Below are 11,385 nucleotides of genomic sequence, written 5' to 3' on the forward strand. Positions count from 1 at the left end.
TGAGCTCGGAGCCCCGCCCCGGAGGCGGGGCCGAGGTTGGGGGGGCGGGGACAGGGAGCTGGAGCGGACGAGGGGGGCGAGGGCGAAGAAGAGACCTAAGGATGGATGTCGGTGTCCAGCACTGCTTTCCCTGTCTTGGCAAGTTGTGTGTGTGTGTGGGGGGGGCACTGGCCTGATGACCCAGGCTCCCCAAACTGGGGTTCCATCTTGGGTTCATTGTCCCCACCAACTCCCACCATTTGTCCTTCCTCCTGCCCTGCTGACCCCCCCCAGAAGAGAGTCCCCCCACCTACTCAACACCCCCCAGCCTTCCCAGCCCCTGTGCTGCGCTACCTATTGCAAAACCCTTTCCCTCCTAAGGAATTGGAGAAACTGAGTCCGGGTGTCCTGGAATCTCAGCGATTCGTCTGGATGGCGGGGATGGGGATGGGGATGGGGTGGGGGATCACTGAACAGAAGCGATCTCAGATTTGGGGGCATCATCTCTAACCTCTTCCGACACCTCCCCCCTCCCCTGCCCTCTCACCCGCCACCTGCCAGAGCATCCGCTTTTCCCAGGCTAGGCTTTCGTGCCCTTGCTGCCCCCTGGCGGCGGAGTTAGGAGAAGCTGGGGTGGGGGGGATGAAGAGGGCACAGCACCCCCCCTTCCCTTCCCCCCCATCACATTCTGTCTGGACAGGTCCTGGGCTTCCTCTCTCATCTCTAGGCCTCATCCCCTCTCATCCGAGGGCAGTCAGAGAGATGAATGAGTCAGGCTGGCTTTGAGGGACAGTGAGAGACTTCCAAGGGCAAAAGGAAGCAGTAGAGTGAGAGGGAGGTGAAATGAGGGAAGACAGTAATGAGACAAGGATCCAAAATGGAGGGGTGGGTAGAAACTGTCCCCGCATAAGAGAGGCAGTGACTCTGCCGTTCCTAACGCCATCACCACCAACCATCACCTAAGGTTGATAGAGCCCTCGGATTGCGCCAGCCCTGTGCAGAGCATATTATGGTATGGATTATCAAATTTAACCATCATAGCCACTATTTGAAGAAAGTACAATTATTATCTGCATGTTACAGATGAAAGAACTGAGGTTGAGAGAGGTTAAATAATTTGCCCAAGGTCATAAGCTAGTAAGTGGCTGAACTGGGATTTGAATTTAAACCCAGGCAGCTTGACTCCAAAGCCATGTACTTAACTGCTGCACAGGACTTCCAAAGGCCTGTCTGCAGCTTTTCTGCAGAACTCACTCCCTGCAGAATTTGACACTATTGATGCAGCCCGCCACACTCTCTCCCTTGGCTTCTCCAACTCTACAGGAACCTATTTTCCTCCCCACCCCCTCCAGTGGCTCCTCCATTTCCTTTGCTGGAGTCTCCTCCTGTTCCCACTGCCCAATTCTGCTTATTTCCCAAGGCTCAGGCCTTGACTATCCTACTTTGTTTTTTTTTTCCTGCTTAAATAAAAATAATAGCAGAAATACAGCCATGATTGCAGTTCACACTGATTGAGCACTTTGTACTGGGCATTACGATTATGTAATAAGATTCACACAACCTTGGGAGTTGGTTCTATTACTATCTCCCCAATTAGTGTTTTTTTTTTAAATTTTTTTTGTTTTTTGACAAGGTTTTTCCACATAGACCAGGCTGCCTGAAACTCACAATACTTTTGTCCCAGATTTGCTAGGATTATAGGTATTATGCTACCATGCCTGGCTATCTCCTTTTACAGCCGGTAAATTGAAGGTTTTGGATGGTTAAAAGACTTGCCTAAATGCATACAACCAGTATTTTGTTGTTGGTGGTGGTGTTGTTAGTGGTAGTAGTGGTGGTGGTGGTGTGTGTGTATGTATCTGTACTGGGGCTTGAACTCAGGGCCTGGGCACTGTCCCTTAGCTTTTTTGTTGTTGTTGTTGTTGGTGGTCATGGGCTTGAACTCTGGGCCTGGACACTGTCCCTCAGCTCTTCAGTTCAAGGCTAGTGCCCTACCATTTGAGACACACTATCACTTCTGTTTTTTTCTGCTTATGTGGTGCTGAGGAATTGAACCCAGGTCCTCATGCATACAAGGCAAACACTCTACCACTGAGCCACCTTCCCAGCCCTGTCCGTTAGCTTTTAAGCGCAAGGCTGGTGCTCTACCACTTGAGCCACAGCTCCACTTTAAGCTTTATGGTTGCTATTTGTAGATAAGAATCTTGGGCTGGCTTTGAATCTCAATCTGCTGATCTCAGCTTCCAGAGTAGCTAAAATTTATAGTATGAGCCATGGGCACCTAGCTTCAAATGTTCTTTTCTAGGTTTTATATATGTGATGTTCTTCAGCCTGGGGCATCTTCTAAGGCTTTTTTTTGGTCGGTTGTAGGGCCTGAACTCTGGGCCTGGGTGTTGTCCCTCAGCTATTCAGCTCAAGGCTAACACTCTACCACTTGAGCCACAGCACCACTTCTGGCCTTTTCTGTTTATGTGGTGTTGAGGAATCAAACCCAGGGCCTCCTGCATGCAAGGCAAGCACTCTATCACTGAGCCACCTTCCCAGCCCCTCTAAGGCCACTTTTTAAACCTTCTAATAAGCCTGTCGCCAGTGCCTCATGCCTATAATCCTAGCTACTCAGAAGACTGAGATCTGTGGCTTGCAGTTCAGAGCTAGCCTGGGCAGGAAAGTCCATGGGACTCTTACCTCCAATTAAGCACCAAAAAAGTCTCAAGTGGGAAAGTGTTAGCCTTGAGCAAAAAAGCTTAGGGACAGTGTCCAGGCCCTGAGTTCAAGTCCAACATGGGGATGTGGGGGGGACTAATAATAATTGCAAGTACATATCTGCAATCCCAGCACTTTGGAGGCTGAATTGGGAGATTCTTGAGTTTGAGGCCAACCTGGGCTGCATATCAAGTCCCTGACTAGCCAGGCACTGGTAGCTCACGTCTGAAATCCTAGCTACTAAGGAGGCTGAGATCTGAGGATCATGGTTCAAAGCCAGTCCAGGCAGGAAAGTCCATGAGAGTCTTACCTCCAATAAACCACCAGAAATGGTGCTGTGGCTCAAGTGGTAGAGAGCTGAAGAGCTCAGGGATAGCTCCCAGGCATGATGTTTCATACCTGTAATTCTAACTATTTAGGAGAATGAGATTAGTTTGAGGCTAGTTTGGAAAAAAAAAATCCTGTGAGCCTGACATCTCAACCAATAAAAAGCTGAGTATAGTAGAGTGCATCCGTCATTCCAGATATACAAGAGCAGGGAATAGGAGGATTGCAGACTGGGTCTGCCTGGGCATAAATCTGAGATCCTACTCAAAATATAACTAAAAGTAAAAAGAGCTGAGGGCACGGTACAAGTAGTAGAGTGCTTGCTTATCAAGCTCAAGGCCTGAGTTCAAACACTAGTACCACCAAGAAAAAAAAGAACGCCCCCCCAAAAAAACATAAATACTAGAGGCTGCATCTCCAATTGACCAAAAAGTCATGAAGGCATGATTTAAGTGGTAGAGTGCCAGCCATGAATAAGCAAGCCTAGTGAATATAAAAATCTTGAGTTCAAGTCCTGGTATCAACAAAAAAACAAGCATAGTTAGGTGCTAGTGGCTCATGCTGGTAATACTAGCTACTCAGGAGACTGAGATCTGAGGATTCAGGTTCAAAGCTAGCCTGAGCAGAAAAGCCTATGAGACTCTTATTTATAATTAACCAGCACAGAGAGAGAGAGAGAGGGGGGGGGAAGGAGGAAGAGAGAAGGAAAGAATGAAGGAAGGAAGGAATAGAGGGAGGAAGGAAGGAAGGAAGAAAGGAAGGAAGGAAGGAAGGAAGGAAGGAAGGAAGGAAAAAAATGGGAAATGGAGATGCAGTTCAGGTGGTAGAAAACTAGTCTTGAGCAAAAAGCTCAATGAGAGCACAGGGCTGTGGGCTTAAGCCTCAGTACCACCAATAAATAAATAAGCAAATAACCCAAACCCATCCACCCCTCCCCCCCAAAAAAAAACCCAAACAAACTAAAATCAGCTAGATACTGTGTCTATAACCTTGGCTACTGGGAAGGTTGAGATCAGGAGGACTGAGGTCTGAGGCCAGCCAAAGCACAAAGTTCTTGAGACTCAATCAATAAAGCACGGGGTGCAGTAGTATGTATCTATCTGTCTCCCCTCATAAATAGTACTGGGCAAGAGCAACACCCTATCTGAAAAATAATAAAAGCAAAAAATGTCTGGCATTATAGCTCAAGTGTTAGTATACCTACCTAGACGGTAGGAAGGCCATGTGTTCAAACCCCAGTGTCACAAAATCCCACTAATAGATGGGCACAGTAGATCAAACCTTTCATTCTAGCTAGCTGGAAGGCAGATTAGGTGATCACATGTTGAGCCCAGCCCAGGCATAAAAGTTTGTGAGACCCCATCTCAACCAATGGCTGGACACAGTGCTATATACCCTGTCATCTCAGTAACAAAGGGAAGTACAAATAGGAGGACTGAAGCTTAGGCTGGCTTAGGCATAAAGCGAGACCTTATCCATAAAATTAACCAATGCAGGGGCTGGGAAAGTGGCTCAGTGGTAGAGTGCTTGCCTTGCATGCATGAGGCCCTGGGTTCGATTCCTCAGCACCACATAAGCAAAAAAAAAAAAAAAGTCAGAAGTGGCGCTGTGGCTCAAGTGGTAGAGCGCTAGCCTTGAGCTGAAGAGCTGAGGGACAGCGCCCAGGCCCAGAGTTCAGGCCCCACGACCGGACCCAAAAAAAAAAAAAAATGAACCAAAATGAACCAATGTAGAAAGAGGCTGGTGGAGGGGCTCAAGTGGTAGTGTTGCCTACTTGGCAAGTGTGAGCAGGACCCTGAGCTCAAACCCTAATACTGCCAACTAACTAACTAAATAAATAAAAACATCGGGATTGGAGGTGTAGCTCTGTTGAAGAGTGCCTAACAAGTGAGAGGTCTTAATTTAAATCCCAGTATCATCAAAAATAAAATGTTACAGCCTAGTGCCAGGGGCTCACACCTGTAATTCTAGCTACTCAGGAGGCTAAGACCTGAGAAACAGAGTTCAAAACCAGTCCTAGCAGGAAAGTCTGTGAGACTCTTATCGCCAATAAACCACTAGAAAGCCGGAAGTGGTGCTGTGGTTCAAGCAGTAGAGTGCGCGCCTTGAGCTGAAGAGTGCAGGGACAGCGCCCAGGCCCAGAGTTCAAGCCCCATGACCGACAAAAAGAAAAAAAAAAAAAAGAAAGAAGGAAAGAGAGAAAAAAAAAGAAATGCTACTAATAATTTTTCAAAATTCAAGTGATTTGTTGCCTTTACTTTGTCCATTTAGGTTGGTTAATTCCTTTTTTTCCTGCTTAACTCTGCAGTCCCTGGGGCTTCCCCACACCCTGCAAGTCTTCTTTGCAGGGGATGCTCCCCTTGGGTTCCCATGCAAGTTATCGACTTCTAACACGGCATTTCATCACTAGAACTGTGAAATGGCTAGTATTCCTACTACACTGTGAGCTCCTTAAGGGCAAAAACTGTGTTCCATGTCCCTAATGTCAGCCACAGTGCCTAGCAGTCGGTAGGTACTCCAAAAAACCTTTTGGTTGTGAAACTGAATCTTCGTTAGTGTTTCTGTGACAATGTTTATAACCTTCCTTCTGTTTTGCTGTCTATCTTTCTCTTCTGAATAAAAGTCCTTTAAAGAGCTGGGCGCAGGCGGCTCACGCCTGTAATCCTAGCTACTCAGGAGGCTGAGATCTGAGGACTGCAGTTCAAAGCCAGCCTGAACAGAAGAGTCCTCAGACTCTTATTTCCAATAAGCTACTCAAAAAAGCTGGAAGTGGGGGTGGGAAGGTGGATCAGTGGTAGAGTGCTCACCTAGTATGCATGAAGCCCTAGGTTCAATTCCCCAGTACTCCACAAACAGAAAAAGCCAGAAGTGGCACTGTGGCTCAGTGGTAGAGTGCTAGCTTTGAGCAAAAGAGCTTCAGGGACAGTGCCCAGGCCCTGAGTTCAAGCCCCAGGACTGGTACACACCCACAAAAAAAGCTGGAAGTGGTGCTGTGGCTCAAGTGGTAGAGCGCTAGCCTTAAGCACAAAGATGCTCATGGAAAGCACCCAAGCCCTGAGTTCAAGCCCCAGGGACTGAAAAAAAAAAAAAAAAAAGGTCCTTTAAGACAGGTCTGTCTCATCTTTTTTTTTTTTTTTGGGTCCAGTCGTGGGGCCTGAACTCTGGGCCTGGGCGCTGTCCCTCAGCTCTTCAGCTCAAGGCTAGCGCTCTACCACTTGAGCTGCAGCGCCACTTCTGGCTTTTTTCTTTTTGCTTATGTGGTGCTGAGGAATCAAACCCAGGGCCTCAGGCATGCAAGGCAAGCGCTCTACCACTGAGCCACCTTCCCAGCCCCAGGTCTGTCTCATCTTGACTCTCCTGTGTCTGAAGCTGAAGCAGTGCTTTTCTTGTTGTCAGCACCCAGTGTTTTCATCTGTAAATTGAAGGTGATACTAGCCACGGAATGGCACATTCATAAGGTCAAGACATGAACCAGGCACCGGTGGCCAGGCTTGTAATCCTAGCTACTCAGGAGGCTGAGATCTAAGGATTACAGTTGGAAGTCAGCTGAGGCAGATTAGTCTAAAGAAAATCAGAAGTGGAGCTGTGGCTCCAGGGCTAGTGTGCTAGCCTTGAGCACCAAAAGCTCATTGAAAGCACCTAGGCAAAGAGTTCAAGCCCCAGGACAGGCGCGCACGCGCACTCTCTCTCTCTCTCTCTCTCTCTCTCACACACACACACGGTCAAGACATGACCTTGGTGAACTTTTAAGTGCAATTTTGGTTGGGGGTCTTTGGGAGGAATTTGGGGGGGAAGCAGCTATGCTATAAAGAGAATTGTAGGAAAAAAGGGAGAGAAAGAGAATTATAAATCAGACACTGGTAGCTTACGCCTGGTGTCTCCTACTCAGGAGGCTGGATCTGAGGATCGCAGTTTGAAGCCAGCCCAGCAGGAAAAGTCCATGAGACTCTTACCTCTAATGAACCACAAAAAAGCTGGAAGTGGAGTTGTGGCTCAAGTGGCAGAGCTCCAGCCAATGAGTTCCAATCATGTGTTAGGCACGTAACTGTGTCAGTCTGATGAAGTACCCTTTTGAGTCTGGGTTTTTGTCATCCCATTTGTCAAACAGACATTATAGTGTCCACTGGCTGGGCTCTTGAGAAGCTGCATGAGTGGCCTGGGGCCTGCTTCACTCTACGTGTGTGTGGCCAAATATAGTTTGATGCTGGATTCTGTGAAATGAATAAAAGTGATTTCCCCCAAACCTTTCGTCTGCACGCTTTACCTTGGCCTCAGAATCCAAGGACATGTGGGATCACTGTACGCCTCTCAGCTGGTCCTAAAGTGACCCCAGTGTCCTCAGCCCCAACAGCTTCCTCCTCCAACCCCTGCCTCCCATCAGTGGCAACTTCCTCCCAGTCACAGAGGCCTGAACCTAGAGTCATCCCTGGCTCGCCCCTTCTCTCTCCCACCCTTGACAGCAGTCACCATAGACTATCAATATTTCCCTGGAAATACCTCACTCCTCCTCCTGTCCCCCCCCCTCACATGGCTGCTGTCCCTGACACAGTCTGCCTTCCCTCAGGCCTGTTTTGGGGACAGTCTCCTCTAGCCTTTGCTCCCTTCAACATTCTTACTAAGTTACTTCTTGCTCAAGAGAACAGCCAATGGAACCAAGCACCTGGTGGCTCATGCCTGAAATCCTGAAGACTCAGGAGGCTGAGGTCTGAGGATCTCAGTTTGAAGTCAGTTAGGCAGGAAAGCCTGTGAGGCTCTTATCTCCAATGAACCACCAAAAAAAGCCAGAAGCAGAGCTGTGGCTCAAGTAGTAGAGTGCTTGCCTTAAACAAAAAAAAGGTAAGGGACAGTGCTCAGGCCTTGAGTTGAAGCCCTAGGGACAGGCACAAAACAAACAAAAAACCAACCTCATCCACCCTCCCCCTAAAACAACAACCAAACAACAAAAATAAAAACAGCCATGCTTGCCTTTCTGCTAATCCCTGCAGCCACTACTACTGATTTAGATCTCAGTGCTTCTGTGGATGGAGGACTGAATGTGACCATTTGCACCAAATGCTGAACACAATGTCTGGCCCATAGCAAGCTCCTAGTCAATCTTCACTATTATTACTGTTGCTAATGGTAGACAAAGAGCCCACAATCCTTGCCTTTGACTCCAAGTGGGGAGGATGAGGTTATAAGGAGAGAGTTAAGCACAGGAGGGCGAGAAGGGCCCCCCCCCCGTAGGGTGGGGTATGGGGTACTCACGGTGCTGTAGTTTCCAAAGAGGCCCAGGGTCGGGGCTGGCTCCAGTGGGAAGGGCAGGATCTGTTTGAGGTCCAGTGGGGGCTGCATGATGGGGGGCTGCCGTAGCAGAGGGAGGGGCCCTGCCCGGCTCAGGCTGCCTGGAAGGGAGAAAAAAACATTCTGGGACAGATGGAAGATGGACGTTTGGACGCACTGCCCCTATCTGGCAGTCCCATGTCCTTGCTGGGGCACCCTTCACCCAAAAGTGTGATCCCCCCGCTGGGAGGTGGGGGCTATATACATGTATGAGTGACACACATTTCCCCTGCTGGGTCAGGTCTGCTGGGGACCTGGGGGAGGGCACAACCCAACCCAGTGTTCCCTTGGGGTGGCTTTCATTTCCCCTTCTCCAGCACCCTTCCCCCAAGACCTTTAGGCCCTTACTTGATAGACTCAGGAAAAGCCTCTGCCTTCAGGCTCAGGGGGCACTCTGAGCCCCAAGGCCCGTCTGTCCACCCCCTTCTACTCTGCTCTTGCTTTCCCCCAGGGATCTAAAGATTTAGTGTCTGTCCCAGGAAAGACAGAACCAAGTGGACAATTCATCCCACTGCCCAGAGATGGACATTGAGGCCTAGATTTGGAAGGGGGCCTCCTAGCCCCTTCAGCTTCCCTCCAATTAAGGTTTGGATCCCATCATAATTCTTTCATTACGGGTGGCGTTGGTTCCAGGCTCCTCTCCAGACCTCTAGGGTCTTCTCCTGGCCCCTTCTGTCTCACCGGAATGCTGGCCTCCAGCTCTGCAGGAGGAGGAAGCTGCCCAGGCCTCTGGGAGAGGAACGCCTGGGTTTGACCCCAAGGGGAAATGAAAGTCCAGGCCTCCCCTGAAATGTCTCCTCCCACGAGAGTGGTGAGAGGGACCCCAACAGGTTCCAAAGGGGCAGCTTCGGGGCTTCAGGAAGCAAGCTTCCTTCTGCAACCCACTATCTACCAGCTGTGGAGTTCTGTCTGCCCTCTGCTCCTCCAGTAACAGAGGCTCCCAGGAACAAAAGCAAACCCAGGAGGCTACAGGCCTTGTTCTGTCCTCTCTTGACCTTCTAAGAGCAAGGGGTCCCCAGGATCCTTTCCTGTTCCCTCCATAGGGACTGCCCTTTGCATACCTTCAGTTTCTGGTGCCTGCTGCCCCCAGGCAGTGGCCTGGCCCCGGCCCCCCAGGGGCCTGGGCCTGACAGCCGTCCCCTTCCCTCAGTTCTGCCCTCTGCCCCCTCCTTTGCCATCCCCCTCCCCCAGCCCAGTCAGTAGGATCAGCCAATCAGAGACCTGGAAAAGTGGGGCAGAGGGGAGGGCGGGGGAGCAGGGATTAGGGGAATCTGAGGCGAGAGGGAGGGGGTGGGGAGGGCTCAGGCACAGCTGGGGGCAGGGAGCTGGTCCAGAAAGGTCTGGAGGGGGTCTGTCTCTTCCATCCCATGCCAGGACTAGACGGCCAGAAAGCTTGAGGCAGAGGGAGTCAGGCTGCTGGGAGCTTGGACTTCCAGATTCTAAGGACTACTTGAAAAGGGTTAGGATGCTCAGCTTTGGCCTTGAGCTGCTGGGGGTCTGTGTACCTTATGTTTTATTTCTTCCTCTGATACCTTCAGTGTTGGGGTGGGGTAGAGAGAGCAAACAGACCGACAGAAGTGAGCAGAAACAGATGGGAAAGAGAGATAGACACAGGAGTAAAGTGGCTGGGAGAAGGGTCAAAGACACGAGAGAGAAAAGACTAGAGGACAATAGAGAGAAGGAAAGGTGAACTGAGGTATAAAAACAGGGAAACATTGCTGAACACAGAGCTGGACCAGAGCATGGCGAGAAGGCAGAACACAGGGAGGGGGTGGGGGGAGCGAGACAGAGAGAGACAGAGATATGAACAGAGTGACATACCATTTAACCATCTCCCCTCCCTGGCCTGTGCTGCCCCCCCCCCAGCTTCTTCCCAGTGCACCACCCCTCCTTACTTGCCGGCACACTCGGCCAGGGCAGCCCTAACGAGCCTCAGGAATGGTGTGAGAAACCTGAGTGTGCCCAGTGTCCCCAGCTTCCTGCACCCACCCCCAGCAGCTGGTTTGGGGCTGGCACTTGCTCTGTGCAGAGCCCTGGGTACTGCAGCTTGGTTTTCCTTGACTAGTTCCGTGGCTCCCAATCTGAAACCTATCTTAGAGGAAATGAGATTTTTTTTGTTTTTATTTTTTTCCAGAAAAAGAAAAAAAAAGCATTAAAGAAATTAAAAAGCCACTATACTGAAGTGTCAGGTAATAAATTGGGAGTCTTATCATGTTTAATCTCTGTGGTGCTGAGTTTTTATAACGTAGTTGACATGATTTCTGTCATTTGGCATATAAAAGAAATTGGGACTCAGAGAAGTTAGAAAAACCCAGCTGATGTCACAGAGCCTATAAGTATCAGGGCTGAACTTCTTGTGTGTGTGTGTGTCCCAGTACTTGGACGTTAGGTATGTTCCTTGAGCTTTATCTGCTCAAAGCTGAAACTCTACCACTTGGGACCCAGTTTCACTTCCAGCTTTTTGGTGGTCAACTGGAGATTAAGAGTTTCTCAAATTCTTCTGCTTGGGCTAGCTTTGAACCTGGATCCTCCGATTGCAGCCTCCTAAGTAGCTAGGGCTAGGGCTGGGATTTCAATCAAGATCTTTGTAGCAAATGCTTCCTTCACTACATCCCTCCCAAAGGGCTCTGAGTTAACTCTAAAGCAGAGTTCTGAGCAAAGGCTTCCATCTTGTTTAAGGAACGGGAGATGAACGCTGTAGGGTGGAACCAGGTAGCAGCCATTTAGGTCCCTAAGGCTATCCAGGAGCTCAGCTTTCCACTGATAAGAGTCTTGGGGTACAGGAGAAAGGAAATGAGACAGAGGCTTGAGGTGAGAGGAAGCAGGGAAGGCACCCAGTAGTTCCTTATCTCCTTTCCAAATTCTTGTTAGCTCCACTCTGCAATCTGAAGTAGAAGAGGCAGATGGCAGCTTAAGGGTTGGTTGGACAAAAAAATGGGGCTCTTGAGGGCTAGGGGTGTAGCTCAATGGTAGAACGCTCGCTGAACATTTGTGAGGCCCTAGGTTTAGTCATTGGTACTGCAAATAAACCAAAGCACCAAACAAAAAACCCAA

The 11,385-nt window shown here is 49.5% G+C and overlaps 1 protein-coding gene across 2 annotated transcripts in view; it reads right to left on the reverse strand.

The window, feature by feature from the left end:
* Positions 1–8,439, reverse strand: part of Znf385a (zinc finger protein 385A) — a 19,688-nt gene extending 11,249 nt beyond the window's left edge. Inside the window, exon 1 of one of the 2 annotated variants that reach the window (XM_013032467.1) lies at positions 8,257–8,439. In XM_013032467.1, coding sequence (XP_012887921.1) covers positions 8,257–8,343 — 87 coding nt within the window. In that variant the 5' untranslated portion in view covers positions 8,344–8,439. The remainder of the gene's footprint in view (positions 1–8,256) is intronic. The other variant, XM_013032466.1, reaches the window with a different exon arrangement.
* Positions 8,440–11,385: the final 2,946 nt, after the last annotated feature.

Source organism: Dipodomys ordii, unplaced genomic scaffold (genome assembly GCF_000151885.1).
Source record: "Dipodomys ordii isolate 6190 unplaced genomic scaffold, Dord_2.0 Scaffold155, whole genome shotgun sequence".
Classification (NCBI taxonomy): Eukaryota; Metazoa; Chordata; class Mammalia; order Rodentia; family Heteromyidae; genus Dipodomys; species Dipodomys ordii.